The sequence below is a fragment of the Dermochelys coriacea genome, chromosome 23, assembly GCF_009764565.3.
Source record: "Dermochelys coriacea isolate rDerCor1 chromosome 23, rDerCor1.pri.v4, whole genome shotgun sequence".
Lineage (NCBI taxonomy): Eukaryota > Metazoa > Chordata > Testudines > Dermochelyidae > Dermochelys > Dermochelys coriacea.
The window spans coordinates 14,469,287-14,496,710 of record NC_050090.1 but is presented as its reverse complement, the minus strand read 5'-3'; the positions used below and the strand labels follow the sequence as shown (position 1 = coordinate 14,496,710).

The 27,424-nt window shown below is 49.8% G+C and overlaps 1 protein-coding gene and 1 long non-coding RNA gene across 2 annotated transcripts; one reads left to right on the top strand and one right to left on the bottom strand.

The window, feature by feature from the left end:
* The first annotated feature begins 554 nt into the window (after positions 1-554).
* Positions 555-27,424, top strand: KASH5 (KASH domain containing 5). Its single transcript, XM_043501270.1, has 19 exons — positions 555-711; positions 3,040-3,135; positions 3,791-3,971; positions 5,191-5,252; positions 6,469-6,541; positions 7,351-7,512; positions 8,524-8,641; positions 9,650-9,700; positions 10,798-10,875; positions 11,621-11,677; positions 12,299-12,358; positions 13,500-13,564; positions 17,181-17,268; positions 18,666-18,794; positions 19,641-19,753; positions 20,636-20,789; positions 24,647-24,711; positions 25,814-25,924; positions 27,098-27,424. The coding sequence occupies exons 1-19, from the start codon at positions 555-557 to the stop codon at positions 27,306-27,308; spliced, it is 2,031 nt and encodes a 676-aa protein (XP_043357205.1). The 3' UTR covers positions 27,309-27,424.
* Positions 4,830-9,449, bottom strand: LOC122457264. Its single transcript, XR_006276739.1, has 3 exons — positions 9,363-9,449; positions 7,069-7,387; positions 4,830-5,262 (listed from the first exon to the last, which is right to left on the bottom strand). It is a non-coding gene; the product is annotated as an uncharacterized LOC122457264 (long non-coding RNA).

Below are 27,424 nucleotides of genomic sequence, written 5' to 3'. Positions count from 1 at the left end.
ACCTCCCTCCGATAGGCTGTCTCCCCTAAATCCATCCCCTTGGGTAGGGAGGGCAGACCCAGATAATCCCACAAATAAGCTTTAAATGGGCGTGGGGGGGTGTCTTGACCCCCACATTGCCCTCCCTCTGCTCCTCTGGTTGATGGATGCCCAAGTTGATTAAACAAGACAGTTTCCATTCTGAGCACGGGTGGGGTTCCCGAGATCTCTTGCAAAAGTGAACACAGTTTGGGGCCAACTTCTGATGGCACCACTGGGATAAAACCCTAACTACACCCTAGATACACCTGCTTCTAGATACACCTGTGGGTAATCTGAGGGTCTGGCTGTACTGGTGTAAATACACCAATTCAGCTAACCCGGTGGCTAACCCATACAGCCAGCCCGTCAGTCTAGGCCCGGGAGTCCCTCGCCACCCGTTCTAGCCTCTCTTCTCATCTAATTTAATTAGATCAATCAGTCTGCTGCAGTTTACCCCATTCCCAGCAGAGAGCTTGCTTGGAGGGCATCACGCTGTCTGTTTTATTGCAGGGCAAGCTAAGGTGATGGGAGACATGGCCTCGGGAGACGTGCTTTCCCCCCAGGGGGATGCTTCCCCCTGGATCTTGGATGAAGCCTGCTGCTGTGGAGAAACAGGTCAGCCAGTGAACATGGAGACCACGTCTAACACTGCAGCAGTTGCAGAATTGCCCATGGTCCAGTCCTCAGAGGGTATGTAGCACCCTTTATGGGGTCTGACTATCTACTCTGTGTCCCCCATTACTGCAGTAATTGAGGACCTCACATTCTTTAATGCTACCCTATGAGCTAAGGAAGTGGCACCCAGAGGGTTCTTAAGTGCTTTGCTGAATGGGGGCCCACGTTGCAAATATGACCTTGAAAACGTGACCCATGTATCAAGTGAGCAGTATGGCCTCCCTGATTCTGCAGCAATATCTCTTAGAAACGAGATCTGCCCCATTCCTCCAAATGGGTTGTTGGCTCTGAAACCTACAGATGACAAATTCACCGTCAACACTGTTAACTTGCCCAAGATCGAAGAGCAAGACGGGGGTAGAACCCAGGTGTTTAGAAGCCCTAGCCTGGTGCTCAGCCTGCTAGACCTTGCTGTCTCCCAAGTTAGGCCCTGATTCTGCAATCAGGTCAGTACAGGAGCCACAGTGGTGCAGACTGCCTTTCTGTGTGAGCTTAAAGTGAGAAGAGGAAAAGCAAGGAGCACATTTGCTATAAGGCTGGGAGAGTTCATGGAAGGTGCTCTGTACCTTGACTAGCACTAAGTGCCATGATTTCACGCCAGAGGGACTGAGATATTAAGGTCAGAAAGGACCATTATGATCATCTAGTCTGACCTCCTGCACAATGCAGGCCACAGAATCTCACCCACCCACTCCTGCGATAAACCTCTCACCTACGTCTGAGCTATTGAAGTCCTCAAATCATGGTTTAAAGACTTCAAGGAGCAGAGAATCCTCCAGCAAGTTAAAAGAACGCTGATGCTATCTTTGTAGGGTGCATAGGGGAGCAGCCTGGGTGTTATCTGAATTGAGGTAAGTCACAGAGGTGGATGAGTCATCCTGTCCCACACAGCTGCCTCCCACCACGCTGCTCAGTAGGGCTTGCTTTAGTACAGAGTATGGATGCTGACTTGGTTATTCCAAGTTGTTAGGATAAGAGATCAAAGAATGCTTGGGTACTGCGGTGGTTGCTGTATGACAGATAGATGGGCTGTGGGGGAGTGTATGGAGATGGAAAGATACGTACATACATAATATACTGTGGCTACGCATATCAGCCTTTGTGAACTCAATTCTCCTCTTAGTCATGTCCTGTGATTTGACCTGTCAGGCCAAGTTCTGCCCTCAGTTACGTCAACATAAATCCCGAGTAACTCAATTTAAGTCCGAGGAATTAGTCCAGATGTGGGCTGGTATAAGCAGAATTTGGTCTGTTGATATCCCTGGGCATAAGCATGGGATTTTTGTGGTGTGTGTGTGTGAATCATGGCATCTTAAAAGTTAGTGCAGGGATAAAACCTATAGTATTAGATTCCTGGGAGACCGTTCCCCAACTTCCTGCCCCCTCAGACAGGTCAGGATTGTTCCTTATAGTGTAATCACAAAGGCCAGTTGTCCACTATCCCACAGCACAGTAATGGGATCATAGGACAGTCCGGAAGGGGGGAGATTTTGCTTACGGGTAATTAGGTCTGGAACCAGACATTAAGTTCTCCAGAGACATTCGCTCCATGTGCAGGGGCTCACGGTGTGTTAGAAACCATTAGGGAAGGGATTGATAGTAAGACAGAAAATATCATAGTGCCACTATATAAATCCATGGCACACCCACAACTAGATTATTGTGTCCAGTTCTGGTTACAACCTCCACCCCAAACCCTGCTTTGCCTCCAGCATTTATAATGGTGTTAACTATATAAAACAGTGTTTTTAATTTATAAGAGGGGTCGCATTCAGAGGCTTGCTATGTGAAAGGGGTCACCAGTAAAAAAGTTTCAGAGTCACTGCGACAGAGGTCTATAATATCAGAAATGGTGTGGAGAAAGTAAAGGGAAGTGTCATTTCCCCCTTCACATGACACAAAACCAGTGGTCACACAATGAAATGAATAGGCAGCAGGTTTAAAACAAACAGAAAGAAGTATATCTTCATATGATGCACAGTCAGCCAGTGGAACTCATTGCCAGAGGATGTTGTGTAGGCCAAAAGTATAACTGGGTTCAAAAAAGAATTAGATAAGTTTATGGAGGGTAGGTCCATCAATGGCTATTAGACAAGATAGTTAGGCACACAACCCCATGCTCTGGGTGTCCCTAAACCTCTGACTGCCAGAAGCTGGGACTGGCAGACAGGGGATGGATCATTCGATAATTGCCCTGTTCTTTTCATTCCCTCTGAAGCGTCTGGCATTGGTCATTGTCAAAGACAGGTTACTGGGCTAAATGGACCATTGGGCTGACCCAGCTTGGCCGTTCTTATGTTCTTAGCTTGTAAATGTTACATCTCTCCTCCTCTTCCTTACTAGAGTCATGGGAGAGCACTGCCGTCAGCAGCAAGAGCCGATGCTCCGAGGAGCACGTCCTGACCTGCACGTTTGAAGCCTGTGACCTGGAACAAACAGGTAGAAAGCTTTCTAATGTCAGCTGGAAATGCACAGCCCTGGCAGAGTCCCAGCCACTTTAATGCTACCAGGAAATTAACTGTGCATTAGATTCGAAGGCTCCTTTCAGAGTGGAAGCCAATGAGCGTTCAGATGGCAAATCCCAGCCCCTTCATCTACCTCCCATTCTCAAGACCTTTGAAAAAAAATCTTGTGTCCTAGTTCCTGTACCTGGGATCTTCCACTCTCCTAGGAGTTAACAAGGCTGAGTTGAAAGCAGACAGCAAGCTGCTGGTCAACTTCCTGAGGCAGGGGTGGGGGGCTATATTGCTATGAAGCAGAAGGGGCATAGATTACCATATAGCTGCAGCAGAGATGGCCCCACCTGTTATCAGAGGTTGCATTGACCTCAGTAGGTCATTTTGAAAACAGTCACTTTATTTAGGTCCCTTGATGTGGATTTAGGACAATGCACAAATCCATTGTCAACTACACAGGGATTCCAGCAACTCAAACACCTAAATCCCTTTGAGGATCTGGGCCTCCCTCCCATTGATTCCACTGATCTCCAAACTCCCAGGCCATCTCTGTAATCACAAAACGAACTTTCCATCTCTAGCAACGTTCTTGGTTTGCCAAGGGGTGATTATTGGTGTGTCTGAATTTCTGATTGCAGGACAAGTGTCTGTTTTCCGTATTATCGAGTACTTACAGTCTGTGACAGGGCAAAGCTGTGAGGAAGGGAGACTGCAGTTGCTTTACAAAATGCTGGACCCAGAAGAGAGGGGTGTCGCTGTGGATTTACCGACCTTCCATGCCGTTATGAAAAACTGGATTGCAGATTGTCGGCAGGATGGGTGAGTAGATAATTTAGGAACATCTGTGGCTTAGGTGTCACAACCCCACAGCGAGAAAGGGTAAGATTTTCATCCACAGAAAGAGAAACTGAGGCACAGACAGGTAAAAGGCCAGATGTTCAAAGGTACTTTTAAAAAAAATGGAAATGAATGGGTATTCGGCACCTAAGGCCTTGTGAAAATCCTGCTATGCACCAATCTGCATCTGCCAAGTGGCTTGGCCTTCCAGGGTTACACAAAAAGAAAAGGAGTACTTGTGGCACCTTAGAGACTAACAAATTTATTAGAGCATAAGCTTTCGTGAGCTACAGCTCACTTCATCGAATACAGACTAACACGGCTGCTACTCTGAAACCAGGGTTACACAGGAACTCATTGGAACCCAGGAGTCCTGACTCCCATTCCCTCCTGCTCTAACTTCCTAGACAACATAACACCACAGAGCAGCAAATAGAACCCAGGAGTCCTGCTCTGTCCTCCTAGTCTATATTCTCTCCAAGAGTTAGGACCCAGGAGTCCTGACTCCTACACCCCTGCGGGGAATTGATATACATCTCCCAGAGTTGTCCTAGGAGTTCCTTTCTCTTATCAGGTTTCAGAGTAGCAGCCATGTTAGTCTGTTTTCGCAAAAAGAAAAGGAGTACTTGTGGCACCTTAGAGACTCAATAAATTTGTTAGTCTTTAAAGTGCCACAAGTACTCCTTTTCTCTTATCAGAGAACCTCACTGCTGTAAGAATCCACTCCCTGTGCTGTCCAGCTGTGTATCTATGTCATATGTGCCTCTTAGTCTTTAACAAACAAAAAAAAAGGCTTTCAGAATCAGCTCTCATTATCAATATTAATATTTATTAGCTCTGTTCTCTTCTAACGAAACAGCCAGGTGAAATGAATAATATAACCCTTCTCTGGGCCTTTCTATCACAGCTTTATCTAGGACAACCTTAAGGCTCACCTGTTGCGTGCATAGCTTTTCTGACTTTAATCATTAAAGACACCCGGTCATTTCTTACCCCCAACTAATTAAGCGACCATCCTGCCTTAATTACAGCATGGTACAATACCCACCACTAAACTTGAGGTACTATTTTCATTCTTGTGTTTATTAAGAAGTGGGTGTTAAATAGGGAAAAGTCACCTGATATGCACAGAGTACATGATTCATTTTGTACGGATGGTGATAAAGTGGGAATTATGACTATTCATTTATGTTTCATCCAGGGGATTAGACAGCATGAAGGAGCGAGACAAGTTTGTGTACAATATGTGCCTGTGGCCATCTGGTAAGTTGTGCTGAAAGGGATAATAAAAAAAAGACAGTGTATTTAATTCTAAGTATAGACGGTTTGGTAATGCAACCTCCTGTGCTACTGATTGGCCTGACTGAGGCGTCTGTCCTTGCCCTTTCTGCTGGGGACACAGGAAACCACCCAGGTTTTGAAATACGCTCATAATTAATCCTTGATTAGCCCCTCTGTCGCTGTAGCATCTGAGCGCCTCCTGAGGGTTTATAAATAGAATAATCAACAGCAGTCTCTCTCTTTCTGCCTGGTCTGTAGGAGAAAGAGCTTGATGAGCTTATAGGGCAGAAGGGTTGTGTCTGATTGGGTTTGTCTGCATATGTAAAGACGTGTGATTCAGGGTCTTCTGGGGCTCAGTTCTGGGCTTCTGCAAAGCAGCCAGAAAGCTAGCTGAATTGGCTACCTGGGAATTCTTAGGGCAATCTTCAGATGATGGGACTGAACCCAGGAGTCTGGACTCCAATGGACCATAATGCTTTTGAGGATCTAGTCCTAAAGGTCCCTTCCAACCCTGATATTCTATGATTCTATGATTCTAAGTCCCTTTCTCTGCCCTCACTTCCTCGGTGCTCTGACAGTTTTGATGCACTCAGAAACTGCAGTGATATAAGAGTGTAGGTTATACAGAGGGCTTTGTAGGAGGATAGACTGAGTAGGCCTGCCACGCCAGGTCTTTCCCCCCAGCCTCTGGCACAGGAAAGCAGGGATGTGGCCAGAGTATCTCTGCATTCCAGTTATCCCAGCCACTGTCACAACCTTTAAGGGCTGCCAGCAGCCACAGGTAAGTTAAAACAACCTCTGGGCTGTTCTACCTTATGCTGAGGACGCAGGTGCTGTCTGGATAGCCCCAGGATTGGGGAAACACAGACATAGCATTCAGCCACCTTTGCACGCCCCTACCCCTGGCACAGCACACAAGCTGTGACATCCTCCCATGGCACATCTCCAGTGAGCCCAGGAGAGGCCAATGGCCTTTTACAGACAAGAGAAAGACTCTTAAACATCAGTTATAACTTATTTCTGAGTTTAATACCCCTCCTGGCCGGTTAGTGGGAGCCACTGAGCAGGTGTTCCTGGGCATAATTTGATATCAATCTTCATGTTGCCATTCTCTTTTCCTACTCCCGGCAGCCACAAGCATCACGACCAGAAACCCATGGCTGTGGCCCTAACATTGCTCTCTGTTTTTCCTCTTCAGGGAGGAGGAGGAGACCTGTCTCTTGTGCTGCTCAGTTAGAGGGATATGGCGGGGACGTCAGCAGTGTAAACTCGTAAGTACTAACTTCTCATAATCAGCCAAATCAGGAAGGCTGGGATGTAACTAACCCATGCTGTAGGGTATTACAGGCTCGTACCTGTGTAAGTTTCCAAAAAAGGATTAGATGCTTTACGATCTGTGAACAGTAGCCACAGGGCCTCTACCTCGGATGAATGTTACAAGGACCATTCACATGCTTCAGGGAGTCAGGAAGGGATAACCTTCCTAGGTGTGCAGTGTTCAGTAATGAGATGCATTACTGGGGAGTCACAATCACGCCCTTCTCGCAACCAGCCAGCACCAGCCATTGTTAGAAACCGTACATTGGCTTAGATTGATCACTAGTGTGAGCTGGATTGATCACTGGCAAGTGATCCAGCGCAGCAGAACGTGGGATGCTGGATTATATGGACCACTGTGGAGCGTCAGGAGGGGGATACTAGGTGGCCATCATTTTTCCTATGGTGATAATTTGGTCACTTTCCCTCTCGGAGTTTCTGAACTGTCTGGTGCTGAACGAGATACACCAGTGGGTCTTACCAGGTGCTGCCGATCCAGGTCTCCTTTGCCAGCCTGTAGGCAATGCCATCTGATCGCCATCCAGTCGGGTGTGATATGGGGTGGAGGTGTTCTAGTCCATTTCCTAGTGGGCTAAGACAAAAATCTCAGGCTCAGCGGCTGAACGCGCCCCCGATCAGTGCTGGGCCTGTGGTCTGGAGGCTGGGGTTGAGTAAGTGCTGTTGTGCGGCGTGACAGTAGTGCAAGTGAGGAGAGATCTCCCTACCGACTGCCCCCTTGCCCTCATTCATGGTGGTCTCCAAGGGAAGAGGCTGCCGCCTTGATGAACAGCATTGAAGACCTGGAGTATGGCAACAAAAAGTTGGCCGTGCAGAATGCCAAGCTGCAGAGGACCATCGAGGCAGCTGAGGAACTCAACTCCCGCCTCACCGAAGAGATCTCCCACCTGCAAGGCAGACTGAGAAGGTGAGTGGGACGGGAGGCAGCCAGGGGGGACTGCAGGGAGCAGGCTGAGGGGCACTATCCCCCTCTCTGGATTAGTGCTGACACGGCTCTAGGGGGCAGTGTGCTTCAGGGAGCTGTATGGGACACTCAGTAGAGGATGTTCTGCTCAGGCAGGCAGTGGCCCCAGTGCGGTGCTAAGGGCCCCGTGCTGAAGGGAGCGGGGCGGGGGCTGAACACGGGGCGCTCTCCCCGGCAGTCAGTACTGGTCTCACTTCTCCAGTGTGGTGTTTGGAGGTGATAGGGTGAGGCCTACATGAAGCATGCTGATTGCTCATAGTCTCTGAGACCCTGAGGCATGCTCACTGCAGGATAGGGCATGCTCTCCCAGGTGTTGCTGGCTACATCCCAACCTGGCTAATTCCATTCTGCCTCCCTAAATTCCCCTGCCTGAGGTGTGGACCAGGTACAGGATTCACTTTGCCTTCCCGTGCCCAGGTGTTGTGCAGCCTTGCTGAGTGCTCAGACATGGCCTCCATGTTCCATTCCTGGGTGGGTGAATTTAAATGGCAGGTGAAGCGCTCGGTCTGGGGTTATTATTATTTGTTCGTTATTTCACGAGGCTTCAGCAATTTCTCCCTTCTGGGCGCTGGATATTTTAAACTGAGTAGCCACTGGGTGTCTTTTTTTTGGGGGGGGGGGGGGGGGGGAGGAATTTAGCAACTGTATTCATTGCTCAGATTGGTAGCTCTTTGGGGCAGGGACCGTCTTTTTGCTCAATTTGTACAGTGCCTAGCACACTGGGGCCCTGGTCGACAACTGGGCCTCTAGGGACTACTGAAATACAAAGAGTAATAATGAATACATCCATCATTTACCTCAACCATTGCAACTCCTAAGGCTTCCACGGAAACTCAGACACCGTATTCAGTGACACTTGGCCCTGTACTGCAGTTATCTCAGGCTACTTTGACCACTGCTAATTAAGAGGCTTTGAATTACTCGCCTCTCCTAACTGGCTGCTCTCCTTGGTAGCACGCAACAGGCCCTGGAACAGACTAAATCAGTGGCTAATGAACTAGAAGACCTGAAGGCTGTTGCAAAAAGCCTGAAAGAGGAGAAGGGCAAACTTTACTCCCAAGCCCGGCAGCTGGTAGGTGCTTGTGAGTCTTTGTTTCAGCAACATTTCCCTGGATAGGGGTTCTGGCAGATAGCCTGATATCACTGGGGAAGCAGTATTTCCTAGTGGTTAGAGTAGTAGGGCTAAGACTCCTGGGTTCTGTCACTGCCTCGGGGGTGGGGGAGAGTCAGGTTAGAGCAGGGAGGGCTGGGAACTGGGACTTCTGGGTTTGCTACCTGAAATTGCAGCTGATTTGCCATGTGACTTTGCACAAGTCACGCGCTCTCTGCATCTGTTTTCCCACTTGCAGGGCTATGGTCATGTAACCACCCAAGAAAACCTCAATTTCCTTGCCTTCTCTTTGCTGAGAGCCTCAGAAAGTGACCATGTGAAACCAACACATCCCTCTCAAACGTGTAACAAGTTGATGGGGCTCAGCGTCCTTCCTAGGAGAACAGTCCTTTGCGTTATAAACCCACTGTCACACCTGGGTCCCGGTAGTAAAGAGATCCAGGCTTGAATGGTCTCTAACTCCTAGGGCCTGATTCTTAGGTGGGGTGGATTGGCAGATGTGTGCTGATTTACACCAACTGATAACCCAGCAGTGCAGTGTGGAGGAAAATCAGCAGGGGGCAGCATGTGGGAAAGCAAAAACTTTACTCGGCGACTGCCCATAGTGTGCCCGTTTTGTGGGATAAACAGAGGATTTCAGCCCGTCAATCTGGTGCTTTTCGCCAGCACTGAGTTCACTTACGTTTTTGTTGTCTTTCTTTAAACCCATGGGCATTTCAAAGTTCCCATCTGCTGCAGCCCTGAGTGGTTTCTTGGCGTGGCACAGCTGTCGTGGGGCACTCAGCTCTTGATGCAAATTAACCACCTGGATTGCGGGGGAAAGTAAAAATAAATGTGTGTTGATAACACCGGCAGCCCAGTCACTTCAATTTATTGAACCAAGACATGGCCATTACTTGAGTTATGTCATAGGTAAACTCTGGGGGATATAGCTTAGGTCCACGTTTGGTTTGTTTTTTAAACTTATAGGAAAAGGAACAGCTGTGCCTCTCTCTACAAGTGGACTGTCTTCAAGAGGAGGTGAGGAGGGCTCTGGAGAGTAGCAAAAGTTTGGAGCTGTCTTTGTGAAGTTAACCGTGTCTGTACTTTAATGCCAAATCAGCAAGAAACAGGCAGGAGGCAGTGTGGGTGACTCAGTGGGAGGTGGTCTCCCCTCTGAGTCAGAACTGAGTTGGGAAAGAGCACAGAGGAGGTCTGGAAAATCTGCTTTGCGATGAAATACAGTCTCCTCAGCTCATCACAGAGAAGGTGAAAAGGTGACTAAGAGGTCTGTAAGTACCTAGAGAGCTCCTCAATGTAGCAGACAAAGGAGGAGCAGAATCCAGGGGCTGGAAGCTGAGGTTCAGGCCGGAAACAAGGTGTGCAATGTTAAGAGTGAGGATTATTAGACATTGGAATAATTTACCAAGGGGTAGGGCGGATTCTTTAGGACTTGGAGTCTTTAAATCAAGACTGGATGTCTTTCTGAAAGAGACATTCTATCTCAACTACTAGATACGGGGCGGGAGGTGGGAATTTCTGGGTAAAATACTCAGTGTTCTGCTGGAGGTCAAGCTATAGTATCCGAATAGTCCCTTCTGGCTTCAACATCTATTATTCCAGTGTCCCAGCGTTGTGCTAGGGGGCAGGGGACTCCGAGGGGACACTCCCCAGCGTAAGTGCTGACTCCAGGGCCCCAGTGCATCAGCAGGAGGGGGCGCTGTGTTGCTGGAGCTGCCATCTTTCTGTGGAGATGCAAAACTGCTTCTGACTCCTTGTGGCCTGGCATATTTTATATGAACATGAATTATTAACCCCAGTGTCCTGATCAGGTTTCAGTGTGTCCAAAATCCAGATCCTCAGAGATATTTAGGGTCCTAACTTCCACTGAAGTCCATGGTAGATCTGGGCCTAACTGCATTTAAACTGCCTTAATTGCTGCTGTAGTTTCAGCTGGATGTGGAATTAATTTTCACTTCCTGTGCTAAACTGCTGTGCACCCTTAAGCTGCTTGTGCGGCCTGTCCCATCCCAGCAGCAGCTGCCTTTCATTGGTGAAGGGGCCAGGGGAGTAGCTATCATATCTCTTCGATATGGTTTGCTAATTAACACTAAGCTTGAACTGCGGCTGCTTTACAGAAAAGGAAGCTGCTCACAGAGAGAGACAGAGTGAAGCAGAAGGTTGCAGGGCTGGTTGCTGAGAAGGCAGATCTGAAGGTACTAACCTGTCACCTAAAATGCGTGTCACCTAAATCAGTTGCTAGGCTCTAAGTAACTCCTTCTCAACAGTGCTGAGAACCCACAGCTTCTGTTGGCTTCCTTGTGTAGCTTGCAAGCAAGTGTGTGTAGCCCAGCAAAGACTTTTGCACCTTTACAAGTCCTCCTAGCTGTTAAGCAGAGTGGGTTGAACATTTTCCAATAGAAAATGCTGATATGACAAAATCTAAATGTTTTGCGAGATCGTCTCGCTTTCAACAGGAAATTATTTAAAAGTTCCATTTTAACTATTCTGTTCTAAATTATTTTCATATAAAATATCTGAACATTTTTGGGAATATTTTGTTTTGTGAAAAATGATGAGATTTCTGTTTTTCATTTGAAAATTTTGGAATTTCCCATGGGGTGGGAAAACAGCATTTTGGCCTGTATCGTGTAATGGCTTAGAACATCTGAGTGGATGTCAGGACACCTGGGTTCTATTCCTAACTCTGCTATTGATTTTTTGTGTTATCTTGGGGGAACACATCTCTTTTCCCTACCCCATGGCTCAGTTTCCCTTGCTGCAAAATGGGATTAATGCCATAGTGCAGGGGATTGGATGTGGGGACTTCCAGTCCTATATTTCTATGATCCTATGCCACCTCGCTTTCCCACGGGGGTTTGAAAGTTTACCAGTGAATTTCAGGCATTTTGAGATCTTTGATGACGGGCAAAGGGTGAAGCACATATTTCCTTTCTCTAGGCCCAGCTCTGTGAATATGAAACTCTCCTCTCCTGCAAAGACACTGCCCTTACTGAGGTGAGCAATCGGTATGTGGCTGAGAACAGCATGCTTGGGGTTGTTTCTAGTACTGAATTTTCCTTTCTGTCCATCCTCTTGTTGGTCTGTTTTGCTGGACTGGCCCTCAGCAAACCCGGGTTCTATTCCTGGCTTGGCTGTTGGCCTGCTTAGTGACCTTGAATTAGTCACTTCAGCATTCTGTGACTCAGTTTCCCCATCTGTACAGTGGGTGCAATGATACTAACCTCCTTTATAAAGCGCTTTGAGATCTAGCGATGAAAAACCCTCAGTAAGAGCAGGTGTTATTAATGTCACTGATGTGTGTTGTATACAGTTCCCTTTAAACTTTCAGCCAGCAGAAGTTATGGGGCTCGATGCAGGTGAAGTTCTCTGGCCTGTGTCATGTGGGAGGTCTGGCTAGATGAATACAATGGTCCCTCTGGCCTTAAAACCTATGCATATCGTGGTTCTGGGTGTGCTGTCAGTGCTCATAACAACCAGTGGGTGCCGCTGCAGACTCAAAATTAAGCTCAAAGCTAGACCTGTGTCTAATAAGCAGCCACTCAGGGATAATCTGTCAGAGCACCCTTTGTCACCATGACAAAGGGGGCAAATCTGGTTTTTCGGGGCTTTTTGCAGAAAACAAACCATGCCGAAGAACTGACAGCGCTGCTGGCGGAGTACAGGACAGTGGTGCAGGTAATGAAGGGTCCTGCCCATCTGCTCCGTTGGCCTTTCCACCTGATTCACCAAAGAGTCTGGATCCTCCCTGCCCAGCCATGTGCTCAGTGGTTTGAGCATTGGCCTTGCTAAACCCAGGGTTGTGAGTTCAATCCTTGAAGGGGCCATTTAGGATCTGGGGCAAAAATTGGGGATTGGTCCTGCTTTGAGCAGGGGGTTGGACTAGATGACCTCCTGAGGTCCCTTCCAACCCTAACCTTCTATGATTCTATGATTCTATGTGTGCTCTCTTTGTATCCTCCTCATGGAGCAGTGGACCATGGAGGAGACAGGTTTCCTCGGTCAAACAGCCCAAAGAAGTATTCACGCCATTGTGCAAGGCACCAATGGGACCTCATTTGGCATACTGTGTCCAGTGCTGGTCACCTGAGTTCAACAAATGGTGATAAACTGGCCAGGGATGAGTTTCAGCTGGAAATTAGAAGCTGGTTTCTAACCATGAGAGCAGGGAGTTTCCACAACAGCCTCCCAGTAGGAGTGGTGAGGACAAACACTAGTCTGATGATGGAGCTTGATAAGTTTATGGTACAACGGGGTGGCCTGTGGGGACTAGATTCAATGATCCAGGATTCCCAGGAGATCCCTAAATTCGGCTGGCCTGAATCTGTTACTCTGCTCCTGCACCAGGGCAGGGGGGTGAGTGTGGGAGGGGCAGGTTAAGGTGACTTTAAGCCATCTTTGCACTCCTTGTATTCCAGGACTGTGGATAGGGGGCCCTGGCATAGGTTAGAGTGACCTCAGGGCTGCTCTAACTTAAAGCCTATGGTCCTCTCTGGCCACGCCTCCAATCTGGCTCCTGTGGAGCTTGGGTAGCGGAGAACAGCCACAATGCCGTGTGCTCCAGCCATGCGCCCACTGGCCCCCTATGCCAGGGGCTGAGGGGAGAGCAGTTATATTCCTTGCACAGTGGGGAGTTTCTAGAGGGCCATTTCTGCCCCACTTTAAGGACCCTTTACTGTGCCAGGGCCACCAAGAGGGGTGCAAGTGTAACGGAGAAATAGGCCCGTTGGCTGTAGGAACGCCTGATGAGCTGGGTGGTTTGGGAGAACACGGTTTATATGGCAGAGGAAACTCCAGAGGATCTGTCCTTCCTCCACAGGAGCTGAGACTGGAAACAAGCCACCTGCAGGAGCAGCTGTGCCAAACCACCGAAGACCTGGCCATGTAAGTCCTTCTGAGCAGCCCCTCCTAGGTACCCAGCTCTCTTCATTGTTTGTATACCCGCTAGGTTGGCAGGGACAATGTCAGTGCCCAGGGTGTGGGCGGTCAGAGCAGGAGTCAGAGGCCAGGTGCCCGAGCCAAGGGTCAGAGCCGAAATCAGGAATTGGAGCCGCGGTCAGAGCCGGGTTACCTGGATGGAGGCGAAGTAGGAACAGGGCTGGGTCCAAGGCTGGGGACAAGCAGGAGCTATCCCAGACACCAAACGGCTGCTGGACTGAGCTGGTCTACTGACCCCTCCTACCCATCAGGCAGCCTGCTACAGGTCCTGATTCCTGACAGACCACCCCCCAGGGCACAGCCACTTGAGTAGCAGCCCCAGGTGGTGAGCTGGAGGAGAGGGGTATGAGGGGGTGTAGCTAAGAGAGCCTTATTCCCTGGTTATTCTGTGCCACAGCTGAGTCCTGTGGGGCCACTGGAGCATGGACATTACTGAGAGTAGCCCTTAGGGGGCACCCTGCAATCCCTGAAGCAGTAAGGCAGGAGCTGCGTTATGGGGCTCTGCAGCACACACCGTGCAGTCCGATGCTTGCAGCTTCCCGCTCAGAGTGTTGGGGGTTGCTTCTGGGCTGCAGTTCATACACGGCGCTGTGCCAATGGCTCCCCCAAAGGGTGCCTGGCGAAGGCTGTCCACACTGCATGTGCATTGCAAGGCCAGCGCTCTGTCCCCTGTCTCCTCCGGCAGCCAGCTGCTTCCGAGGGCAGCAGGGACAGTCCTGGAATAACCTACTCAGAAGGGAACCTCAGGCTGATGAAATCATAGTTTATTCCCTGAGCCAGAAACTATCCCATCTAATCTGTCTCTGTGTCTGTCTAATGAGGGCAGACACACACACGCACTCTGAGGTGCAGGTTAGCTCACTCCAGAGCCAATGGATGGAAGCTGAAGCAGACAAATTCAGACTAGAAGTGAGATGCAGATTTTTAACAGAGTGTAATTAACCAGTGTAACAACTCACCTTGGGATGGGCGGGTCTCTCCATCAGTCTTTTAATCAAGACAGAGTGTCTCTTCATAAAAGATTTGCCCTAGCTCAGCCGGAGCGAGAGGTTTATTTCAGGAATCCCTTCTCGTGTGCTCTGAGTGATGGTGAAACGAAACGGGAATCCTGCATCCAGTTCTGCTGTCCTCATTTTAAAAAAGATGTTGCAAAATTGGAGGGGATGCAGAGAAAAGCTACAGAAATAATTCAAGAGCTGGGAAAAACAATGCCTTACAGTAAGAGATGCAAAGAGCTCAATCTGTTTAGTGTATCCAAAAAGAAGGGCAAGAGGTGGCTTGATTACAGAGTCTGGGGAGAAAATCCTGGGTATTAAAGGGCTCTTTTATCTCACGGAGAATGGCAGAATGAGAACCAGTAACTGGCAGTTAGATGGACAGACCTAGATTAGATAAGTAGCAAAACTCCCTGGGTGTTTGTGCACACTGTGTGACCGGGGCCTTGCCCTGTCATGCTGCGTACCAGGGCTCCCTTTATAAAGGATGAATCAGCGATCACTAGATCTAATAAACATGTGGCAGACAGAAGCAGCATGGGTTAGAGGTGGTTCTAAGCCCCTCAGTGCAAGGTGTTATGGACCGTTCTAAGGCACTTCCTGCGCTGCGGGGCTCTAACGACTGGTTAGCCATTTGTTAAAACCTCTACACGCCCTTTATATATGGAACCATAATTTAATGCATGAACCGCTCACCCTTACCGTGATATGGGATGGCTTTAACAATTTGCAGGGGAGGGGTCAGGACACTTGTCATTCTTTGGCAAGGGTGTCAGAAAGGTGGGAGGAGGAGCAGAGAGCATCAGGCAAATGGGAAGGGGAGCTCGAGGTGCTCTCACGGGGCTAGGATGTTGGCCCCAAAAAACCTGCTAGGGTTGCCAGTTTTCCAGGATTGTCCTGGAGTCTCCAGGAATTAAAGGTTAATCTTTAATTAGAGATTGTCATGTGATGAAACCTCCAGGAATATGTCCAACCAAACTTGGCAGTCCTATATCCACCTAGGGACAGCTCTGAAACCTGCATTTCCTGTCTAGTCCATCCCCTGCCCCGTAGGGTGGGGCAGGATTGTTCCTTGTAGCCTCTTCCCCAGAGCTAATCTGAATTCAGGTCCCCTCCTTGCTAAAGCCCAGGGCAGATGTGTAATGTGAGCTCTCTGCTCTGCCTGCTGGGACCTCTGCACTGACCTCACCTCTTCCCAGCTCAGACCCCAGCCCCCGATATAAAACTGGGTCATGTGGCATCGGTGCGAGAGAGACACAGGTCTCCCAAGGGCCAGGCTGGGGACAGGACAAATTTCACCGGAGGCTGCAAGATAGGCTGCATCTGCTTGGACAGGGCCCTGATCTACAGGCTACCTGGTGCAGGCAGAAACACTCCTCCCAGCCATACTCTCTGGTGATCTTTATCCTGCAATTGTCGGCTCAGGTCAGCCTGTCTCTCACCACTCCGTGTGAACACTGCAGATGCTCAACTCTGTGCAGAGGTGAGGCGTGAGGTTTGAGCAAGCTGTCTTCCTGCCTCATGCTCAGGAGGAAGCTGTGGGGCCTGGACACCACAGGAAGAAATGTTGGGGGCAGGGAGACAGCTCAGTTTGCTTAGCCACTCTCCCGCACTGGGGATGGGAGATCCAGACGATCCCAGAGAACCAGGTTTCTGAGCTCTTCTCTGGCCCTGCCCATGTTGCATTGACAATAATAAAGGCTCAGAGTTATGAAGGACTGTGGTTAAGGCACTGAACTCAGGAGATCTGGCGTCGTTCCCATCTCTGCCTCAATTACCCTCATCTCTCTCTGTCTTGGTTTCCCCATTGGAGGATGATAATCCTTCTCTTGGCTGTTTAGCTTTTGCTGATCTGGTCCCATAGGGCATTGGTGCTGCTGCCATGCTGCTAGCAATTGGCTGGGTGTTTCCCCATTGGGTCACCCAAGGCCCATTTTTGATGATGTAAACTGCTCTCGGATCACAGCAGTCAGTGATGGAAAAGTCACCGCAGCACAGGGGTGTTGCACCTGGCTTATCGTTGTCGTGTTCATACGGTGTCCCAGGCACCATATGATAGAGTGAAATCCCTTGCAGATAGCTAGCAAAAAGAGTTCTCTGGCCAGTTTGCCTCCTGGGCCACTGACCGCATAGTCTCCAGCTCTGCCACTGCTGACGTAAGGCAAGCAACGCTCTCTTTCTGTGCCAGCCCTGCTGTGCCCACTGCTGTGCAAACAGCGAACATAAAGACCCTCCCCGCCCGGCAATTTTGAATTCAGAGCCGATTGCTGGAAATTTCATTGGCCTTAACTGTAATTAAACCATCCAGACTTCAAATGGTAAAGATTAAAAAATAAATAGCCAAGAGCTCTGGAAGAGCTATAAACCCACCTGAGTCTGGACATGAGCTGACCTCTAACTACAGGGGAATAGACTGTGGAACTCATAGCCGCATGATTCTGCTGGGGCCAAGAATTTAGTACAATTCAAAGCAGGGTTGGATATTTATATGAAAATCAAGGATATCCCAGAGGTTAGACAACTGAATGCAGAGACTGGAAGAAAGAGAATTGACTGTGTTTATACAGGCTGCCGAAGGAGCTGCCCCACGAGCCTAAACCCCATTGTCAGCTTCCTGCACAGCCACTCTGCGTGGAGATAGAAGAAATCCAGCAGGTAGGGGGAAGGGCAGCCTGGCTCTTGCATTGATCTGGCAAGCCCAATTAACCTTGTGCTTTGATCCTGGCAGAGTTCAAAAGTCAAGCCAGGTGAGGCCTGCTCGGTAGCTGGCTGGGAGGCCTCAAAGGAACAGCTACAGTAGTAGTGTTCGCAAAAAGAAAAGGAGTACTTGTGGCACCTTAGAGACTAACAAATTTATTAGAGCATAAGCTTTTGTGAGCTACAGCTCACTTCATCGGATGCATTTGGTGGAAAAAAAACATTTTCCACCAAATGCATCCGATGAAGTGAGCTGTAGCTCATGAAAGCTTATGCTCTAATAAATGTTAGTCTCTAAGGTGCCACAAGTACTCCTTTTCTTTTTGCGAATACAGACTAACACAGCTGCTACTCTGAAACCTGTCATTTATAGTAGTAGTGTTGGTGATGCAGTAGGGGGGCACTGGCCCGCAGCATGCAGTAGGGGATGCTGTGTCCTCAAACTCCATGCTGAACCCCAGTTCCCCAGCAAACTCTGGACTGTGAGGGGAATTAACCGCTGAAACGACTCTGGTGGATTCCCCATCCCAGGCCCTCTTTAAATCAAGATGTTCTGTTTTTCTAAAAGATCTGCCGTAGTTGAAACAGAAATTAATTCAGGGCAGTCTTATGGCCTGGGATATACAGGAGGTTAGATCAGAGGACCAAGGGGTCTCTTTTGGCCCTAGAATCTATGAATCAAGGAAGCACACTTGCTTACTGCTCTACAGAAAGACCAGGGAAACATCTCCCCCAAAGCAGCTTTTCGCATCCCTTCTGTGTGCAAAGCTCGATTGTATCGTCGTTGCACTTGAGCTCGCCACTTGGAACCGGACAGCTCCACATTCCTCTGGGAAGCCGCCACCACTTCCTCCGAGAGACAGGGCGAGAGAACTCCACAGTACAGCTGCAGCGTCTGCAGGGCGGGGATGATATAGCAAACCACAGAGGAACTGCATTAGAAAGGTCCCCAAATAGCCCTGACCTGGGAGGGACGTCCTGTGGCTCAGTATTAGAATGATAATGAGTAACCGTGCAGGGAGCTCTCACCTACAGATCTCACAGTGTGTAATAAAGTGCAAATCAGCGTCCTCATCTGCAGGATGCCCAGGGGGTAAACCGTGGCACGGGACTGTTTAGTCCCTGGTTTTCATAGGCAGCCAGTTATTTTGGGTGCCTCAGCTAATTTGAAACTCCAAGCGCCTGAACTTTAGAAGCCACACTGGCTTAGCGGAATGGGGCTTTGCCGCAGACTCCCTGGGCTCTGCCAATGTTCTCCAACTGAGGATTTGACCCTCAGCCCGCCCAAGGACAGTTCACACGAGAATAAATCGCTTTTGTATGTGCACTACTGCCCCGCCCCATTCTCCATGCAGGGACGAAAGGCCGAGGCCAGGCTGCCCAGCCCACTGTGTGGGGTGTTGCCAGGCTCAGGAGCTCCTGCATTGGCACAGCTGCTTGTCGAGATGAGCCCCGTGGATGTCAGGGCAGTGGCAGAGGAGCAGGTGAGGGTGGGAACTAAGGGTGGAGAGGAAAGCAATATTCAAGCTCTCACCAGCTGGAGCCATGCCCCTTTACTTGACCCTGAGAGCCGCCATGCTGGGCTGACGGCAGGCCAGATGCTGGGCTAAATACTCAGATTAGTCACATCTCGCAGAGCTAAACACAGGACTTGGCATGAGCTGGAAAGGAGGCCTTCAGCAAAAACCCACCTCAGGCCGCAGGATGTCATGGTGCTTCAGTAGGGGGCGCTCTCCCTTATTTGTGCTGACCCCAGTGCTTCTCAGTGCTGCAGGGGTTGCTCTCCCCTCAGTCAGGGCTGGCGTCAATGCCCCAGTGCAGGGCCAAGGGACTTGTGCTGCAGGGAGCAGGGCGGGGGCTTTGTAGGAGGCCCGCTCCGTTTGCAGGAGGCATTAAAAACTCTTGGGGTCTCCATTTCTAGCAGCGAGTAATGTGGAGAGGTTAGGACAGGGTGGGGGGGCCTGAGAGTCAGGAGTCGTGAGGCCTAGTCCCTGCAGTGGAAGGGAACATGGTCCAGGGAAGTGGGAGATAGTGTCGGAATATTTTATTCCCAACTCCAGGGGCCAGTGAGGGCTAGTGGTTACAGCGGGGGAGGGAAAACTCATGTCAGGACTCCTGGGTTCTATTCCTGCCTCTGCCCCTCATTCACAGCATGAGCAGGGCAAGTCTCTGCTCTTGTCTGTGGCTTAAAAGCGAGGCAGCCGCACTTACATGAGAACTGCAGAGCTTAGCTGGCCTAGGGATGCACTTTGGGAGTCTTGGACAACAGCCCCCAGATGTTTGCCTTACCCAGCTGTTGGCCGCCCTGACTCGGGGACCTGTTTCCCCAGGATGTGGGTGCGGTCGATTGGCTTCCCCGGCGGGGCTTGACTGAGCCAGCCATGCTGGAGTGCAAAGTCCTGGCTGAGCAGCAGCAGCGACTGACACCAGAGAGGCCAGAAAGGTACGAACAGGGGATGAGGGACGTGGAAGCTGCCTTCTACCTGTCCCATGCTGCCGGCTCTTCCCCCAGTTCCATCGGGTACGTTGGCACTACCATAAAAGACCTGCGGACCAACTAGCCTGGCCCAGGGCAGCTGTTTGGGGCTCATCCTGCAGAGTTAAAAAACTGCAGTGTAGATGTTGGGGCTGGAGCCCAGGCTCTGGGATCCTCCCACTTTGCGGGGTCTCAGATCCCAGGCTCCAGCCTGAGCCCGAATGTCTATACAGCAATTTTATAACCCCACAGCCCGAACTAGTTGACCCGGGCTAGTCGTGGGTCTTTTATTGCTGTAGAGGTACCTGTCATTGGCACACACCGGGGATATGTACACACCCACAGCACAAGGGGGATGATCCTTAACTGGGATTGTTAAATGCGTCTGCAACACAAACAGTTAATAAATAACAACATTCCCCACGCTGCCAGCCAAGCTATCTGCTGAACTCCCAGCCGATCCGGAACAGCGGGGCGTTTGCCAGGAGCAACTTTGATCTCTTGGGAATCGTGGAATCTGATTGTTCTTGATGGGCATAAAATCAGACTTTAAATTATTTACCTAGCAGATGGATCTGTTAGGGAGAGGCAGTGTGGCGAGTGGATAGGGCACTTAGTTGGGAGTCAGGAGACCTGCATGCTAGTCCCATCTTTACTGCTAACCTTGGGCAAGTCCCTTCCTAGCCCCGTGCCTCAGTTTCCCCTCCCACCTTTTGTCTTGTCTTTTTAGCATGTAAGCTTTTTGGGAGAGTGACCCTCTCCCCTTATGTATGTATTTGTACAGTGCTTAGCGCCAATCTCTGTTCAGGCATTGCTATGATGATAAACAACCCCTCTCTTCCCATCTAGCACAGAGGAGAGGAGAGGTGGGAACTGCCCAGCCAAGGAAGAGTTGTGTGCACATGGCACAGAGGAGCAGCTTAAACTAGCCATGGGGACCGGTGAAGAACACAGCTGCTTATCCTGCTTGGAGACCCACGTGCTTCCTTGGCCGGAAGGGAAGGTACAGACCTTAGTTAATGTGGGCTAGCTAAATCCAACCGCCTTTCCTAGCACACACCCAGGGGAATGCCTTTAGCCTGATTGCAGCCGGATGAGTTACAGCCTTGGCAGGCGTCTGCTCTCAGTCAGGCCCTCTAGCTGCTCCTGTGCTATAAATAATAATGGCACTGTCAGACTCAGGCGCGAGTGTCTCCAGGCTCCGGCCAGATTCTTCGATGCTGTCAGCTATGCCAGCGACAGAACCAGCCTTATTTGTACCGGCAGCATCCCAGCCAGCACATGGAACAGCGCAGAAGCTCAGATTTACTCTCCTCCCCCACGCCGGCAAAGGCCTATAAGATTTCATCTCCCAACTCCAATCCCTGCTTGCTTACAAAGTGGCACTGGCAGTAGGGAAATAGATGGCGATGAACGCTTGCGCTGACAATGAACACGCAGCCAGGAGGCATTAGCTAACTGCCCCATGGAGAGCACCAGCCATTTGAATAATAGGTTTCTGGAGATAATTTGCATTCTTGGAGCTGGTTGCTTTCCCTCCTTCTTGGAAAGAAATATTAAACACATGTCTGGGCAAGGGGTATGTGTAACACTTGTAGGATTATGGTAGCACCCAGCTGCAATCAGGGCCTCATCGCACTGGGTGCTGTACACGCAAACAGCAAGAGACAGCCCTTGCCCTGAAGAGCTTAGCATTGAAATAGCCCAGGCAGAGAAAGGAAGGGATTATCCACATTTTACAGATAGGGAAACTGAGTCCCAGAGCGTCTAAGATCCAATTCAAGAAGGATGTTGATAAAGTGGAGAGCGACTCAATTACAGTCTATAGGTACCTGCATGGGGAACATAAATTTGCTAATAGAGGGCTCTTCAATCCAGCAGACAAAGGTCTAACACGGGGTAGGCAACCTATGGCACATGTGCCAAAGGCAGCATGAGAGCTGATTTTCAGTGGCACTCACACTGTCCGGGTCCCGGCCATGGGTCCGGGGGGCTCTGCATTTTAATTTAATTTTAAATGAAGCTTCTTAAACATTTGAAAAACCTTATTTACTTTACATACAACAATAGTTTAGTTATATATTAAAGACGTATAGAAAGAGACCTTCTAAAAACGTTAAAATGTATCACTGGCACGCGAAACCTCAAATTAGAGTAAATAAATGAAGACTCAGCCCACCGCTTCTGAAAGGTTGCCGACCCCTGGTCTAACATGATCCAAAGGCTGGAAGGTGAAACTAGACAAATTCAGGCTAGAAACAAGGTGCAAACTTTTAACAATGAACGGAGTTAACCATGAGAATGCTTGACCCAGGCCTGTGTGGGATTCTCCATCCCTGGCAATTAGAGGGGCTGGTTTTCTCAAAGACCAGCTCAAGTTCCCCCCGGAGCTAATTCAGGACAGTCCTATGGCTGCTTTCACAGGAGGTCAAGCCTGGATGACCACCGGGCTCCCTTCTGGCTTTAGCATATACAAGATTTTCATAAGTGACTAATGATTCTGAGACTCCGTAAAGGGTGTTACTCAGAGGCACAGACAGAGCACAAGTGTGTCTGCACTGGTACAAGGCTCATCTGACTGCCATCTTTTAAACCAAGCTAAAGACATGGGCCCAGATCCTCAAAGGTTATTTTGCCACCTAACTATGGGAGTTAGGCACCTAAATACCGTTGAACATCTAGGCCATAACCGTAAGGATGCCAGCAGCAGCAGGAGTTGCATTTACAATAGGGCTTCCCCGGCCCGGAGGAGCTGCAGCTGTGCTAGCACTAGCAGAGAAGACTAGAAAGAGCTGAGCTCACCATTGCCTTGCCCCTTGTGCAGTCATTTACACTAGTACATAATGCTTCACATGGCTGCAGGTGAATTGTGCCACAAGCGGAGACAAGGGGGCAGGAATTGTAGTTAGATCAGGCCATTGTGAACTTTACCCTTTATTTCCTTTATAACCCGTGCCCCGCTCCTCTCTGACTTAGACAAATGAACATCTCTCTGATAATGGGCTAACTCCTGCATTGTGCTCACTAATTACCCCTTTCCTGCTAAAAGGTTCTTATCAGCCACGGGGGCACTGAATGGGAAGAGGTTCCTTTTAAAGAAAATTGTTTTCTGCTAGGGAAAAGGAAATAAAAAACCCACATGGCCCTTAACAATATTGATGTGTCTGCCTCACGATTACTAGCTGGACAGGAGTTTTTCCCGTAAAGGACCTGTTTATCTGAACAGCCCCCACCATGAGGCAGGCCACTGCTGTGGTCTTGTCATAGCAATGAGGAATGGATTGCAGCAAAAAATCCTACTTCCTTGTAAGAGCTAACTCCAGGGTTACCAACCGTGCACTGGGTCTCACTTTTACAATCCATTTAATTAAGGGTTCATTGTTTCTCCAGCTGGACACCCCTAAGCAGTCTGACCAGAGCAGCTGCTCAGGACTCCTTGGTTTGCTATTGATCTTAGGCCATATCTACACCGCACAGCCTATGCCCACCATAGATGCAACCTGCACTGACAGAAGGAGGCATTCTGCTGGAGTAGGAATAGCATCTGTCCAACAGCAGCACTCATACATGGGCATCCCTATGTCTACACTGGGGGTTTTGTCAGCATAGCTAAGTAGGGCAGAAAGTGGGTTTGTCACACCCCTGACCGACACAGCTGTGCCAGTGTAAGTGCAGACCAGGCTGTACAGTCTGCTTTCCGTACAAGCCATTTTTGTGCTTGAGTCACTGTCCATAAAATGGGCACACTGCTGCAGGACTTGTGCTCGGAGATTGGCAGCAGAACAAGTCTTTTAGATGGGCAAGCAGTGCAGTATAGATCCCTCTGCTTTTTGCCTGGCTCTCCAGAGCCCTCAGACAATTGGAATGCCAACTTTGCCTATCACAGGCCAGCTATCATGCCCCTGTTTTAGGAACATAGGACAATTCCCAGGCTGGATCAGACCAGTGACTGACCAAGCCAGCAACCCTACAGTTAAGGGATATCCTACCCCACGTTGCTTAAAAGTGCAGTCTCTGAACCATGAGGGTTTACAGCCCTACTAAACCAGACAAGACAGATGGTCCTGTGGTTTGGGTCCTCGCTTTGGCATTTGGCAACATGGGTTTGAATCCCTGCTCTGCCCATCTTTGCATGTGCCTCAGCTGTAAATGGGGGTTAACAGTATTTCCCTCTCTCCTAGGGGGTTGTGAGGCTAAATGTGCTAGCAAGGTGCTCAGATAAAACTCTTTATTAGTTTTTTTAAATTATCTTATTATCCAAGATATTCTGATCTGTCTAAGTGTTCAGCCCCTTTGGAAAACATGACCGGCTTGCACTAGATCCCAAAGCAATGAGAGCTCCCCAGGCAAATTATGTGTTAGGTGAAAGAATACTGATTTCCTGCCTTCAGCGTGCCTCCTGGCAACCCTCTGGAGCCAGCTGGCAGCTTTCTGGAGCCAGCAGAGAAGAGAAACCCCAGCTCCCTGCTGAGAAAATCTGACAAGCATCCTACTGTAAAACCCATCCTGCTGCCATGGCAGTTCTCAGAGTAGCAGCCATGTTAGTCTGTGTCCGCAAAAAGAAAAGGAGTACTTGTGGCACCTTAGAGACTAACAAATTTATTAGAGCATAAGCTTTCGTGAGCTACAGCTCACTTCATTTCCACCAAATGCATCCGATGAAGTGAGCAGTAGCTCATGAAAGCTTATGCTCAAATAAATTTGTTAGTCTCTAAGGTGCCACAAGTACTCCTTTTCTCATGGCAGTTCTGTATCACAGGACAGCCTGAGGTACAGCAGCTAAGCTCTGCTGAGCAGGGTGGGGACAGCTCTGGAACAATAGCCCATTCACTCCTCATTGTATCTGATTGTTTCTCTCAGGCAGCAAAGCCTATCTGTCTGGAGGCCGGGCCCGCAGACACTCTATTGTCCAGTGCAGCAGAGAGGTAAGCCTGTGAGCGACCAAAAGCTGCTGAAGTGGCAAGGCTGGCATTTTAAGCATGGTGAAGAGCTGTTACTGGGGTCCGGTTATAGCCCTGAGAGGGTGGAACAGCCCTGCAGCTGGCACACGGAGTTCTGCTGACTTCCCGGTAGCTAAGATCATTTCCACCAGCCGAGGATGTGGCTCAGAGCCACAGAAGAGACGTCCAGAGGTCATCTACTCCACCCCCCACACTGAGGACAGACCCAGCAAACCTCCCATGCCCAGGTTTCCATAGCCTGCCTTGGTCACACATTCCCTTGCTGAGCTAGCCTCAACCCAAATGGCACTCACTACAAACAAAGCCAGTTCTCTCGTCTTACCCTTGGTGGACATGGAGAGCTGATTGCTGTCCTCCTTAGAACGACCTCATCCATATTGGAAGACTTATCCCCCCCTTGCCTTCTCTAAACTAAAATGCCCAGTTCTTTCAGTCCTTCCCCAGAGGTCGTGTTTTCTAAGCCTCTGATCATTTCTGGTGCTCTCCTGCTCTCACCGACTCCAGCAAAAGCCCAGTTGCGCCCTTAGCAATGGTGGGGCGTTTGCCATTCCCCCATGGGCCAGAGCACAGAGTGAAGCCATGGTCTAGAATGATCTTAGTTGTCCAGCCGAGCTGGATCTCACTGAGCTCTTCTCAATATTCCTAACAGCTCTGTGACTGGCTCAGCATCTGAGCAGGTGGGTGGCCCTGCCTGGGTATCTCCCTGCTGCAATTAAAGACCTGTGGCAGGGCTGTGGCTGGCCTGGGTCAGCTGACTTGTGCTCACAGGATTTGGGGGGCTATAAAGCCAGAGTGCATTCGGCCTCTGAGACCCCACGAGGGGGAATGTCTCAGAGTCCAGGCTCCAGTCTGGCCCCAAACCTTTTATAGCCCCGCATCCTGAACCCTGCGAGCCCGAGTCAGCAGACCTAAAGCCATAGGATTTTTATCTCCGTGTAGATGTACCATGTGTCTGGAGCACGTAGCCTCAAGCTGTCCCTCCCCACAGTCCCCAGCCAACGGCCTTGTTCAATATCCCTCATCCTAGTGATGCACCGAGATTCAAAGCATGGCCTCTCTATTCCAGGAGCCCTGCGGGAGGCCTGCAGCAAGGTGCACTCGTCCCAGTGCAGAGTCAGCTGTCCCCCATCAAACAGAAGCAGCTGCACGACTGCTGGTTTGAAACCTTAGCACCATGGTGAGTAGCCCCCTGCGGAGTTCAGTCTAATCCCAGTCCTCCACCACTGCCCCATGCCTAGGCGGTTCCACTCTCCCACACACCCACCTAAGAGCTCTGTCTGTCCAGTGCCAGAGGCTGTCCCAGGGGATGCGTGGGTGAGTCAAGAATGGTTTTTCTGCTGTATCACACTAAGCACCAGGATGTATAAACAGCAAGAACCCCAGGAGGAGGAAAAAGATTACATTCCTTCGGTATTTGGCCTGGCTGGAATCTTGTGCCCAGTTCTGGTGTCCGCAACTCAAGAAGGATGTTGATAAACTGGAGAGGGTTCAGAGAAGAGCCCCCAGAATGGTTTGAGGATTGGAAAACATGGCTCCAGGAGCCACATCTAATTAGCTCACAGAGATGGTTAAGGAGTCAGTACCGACGTCATGGGCTCTTCAGGCTAGCAGACAAAGGTCTAACACACTCCAGTGGCTGGAACCTGAGGCTAGAGAAACAAGGCACAATATTTAACAATGAGGGGAATTAACCATGGGGCCAACGTCCCAGGGCTGGGCTCAGTTCTCCATCACTGGCCATATGTAAATCAAGCCTGGCTGTTTCTCTCACAGGCCTGGTCTATTTCAGACAGCAGTTAAGGAAGTGTGGTCCTTGGGGCAGAAGGAACCATGTGTGGGGGATGGGGACAACCCTGCTGACCTTGCAATGTAGAAATCCGGATGCAAAGGGAAACTGACAAGGCTCAGGGCTCACCCAGGAGAAAGTGGCACCAGCTTACCTAACAGAGCAATTTTCAATCTGTTTAGATAGGTGCAAACTGCAGGGTGGACGCTCTTCTTTCACGCTAGCTTAAACCGTTTCCTGAAGGATTTAAGCTAAAGTGGAATAACCCTGGTCTAAAGTGAGGTCACATAATGTGCCCTGTGTTAACAGAAAGCTCTGAACGGTGTGTGCAGAGGGGTGTTAACCAACACTGGTGTTAATTCCTCTCTGCTACCGCCCCCCGTGCATAGATCAGACTGGGGGGGCGCACATCTGGGAGCAAGAGCCTTCAACCCCACATTTATCTTGGTGTGAGCTTTCTTCCTAGGGATTGATTTGGGAGGTGGCTCTCTGGTGCATTCTGAATGGGAGGGGGCAAAGTCACAGCATTTCTCCTTTGTAAAAGCAACATGTTTCTTTGTGCAGGTTTCCCTGGGGCCTGATTTTCCTTCTGCACCAGCCACAGCCCTCTGGCCTCCCCAGGCGCCTGCTGTGGGCCCTGCTCGTCACACTCCTTCTGGTGCCAGCGCTGTGCTGCCTGGTGCTACCATGCAGGCAGCAGCCCAGCTGGACCATGCCCACAAGGCTGGTGTGGCCGCACCTCCAGCTGCGGTACCTGAGGCCCCCGCCTGTATGACCCCTTCCCACCTAGAGAGGGGAAAGCAGCTCATTGGGGGCCAGGGAAGGACCGTTTTAAGCTGCTGGCCGCCCTCGCTAGGAGCAGCTCCAACTTGAAGGCAAATAAAACAACAG

Excerpts from the sequence above, each read along its gene's own strand:
- KASH5 (XM_043501270.1), top strand. The coding sequence starts at position 555 with ATGGCCTCGGGAGACGTGCTTTCCCCCCAGGGGGATGCTTCCCCCTGG. Across the intron at positions 7,513-8,523 it reads CTGCAAGGCAGACTGAGAAG|CACGCAACAGGCCCTGGAAC; the intron begins GTGAGTGGGACG and ends TCTCCTTGGTAG. Across the intron at positions 8,642-9,649 it reads ACTCCCAAGCCCGGCAGCTG|GAAAAGGAACAGCTGTGCCT; the intron begins GTAGGTGCTTGT and ends TTAAACTTATAG.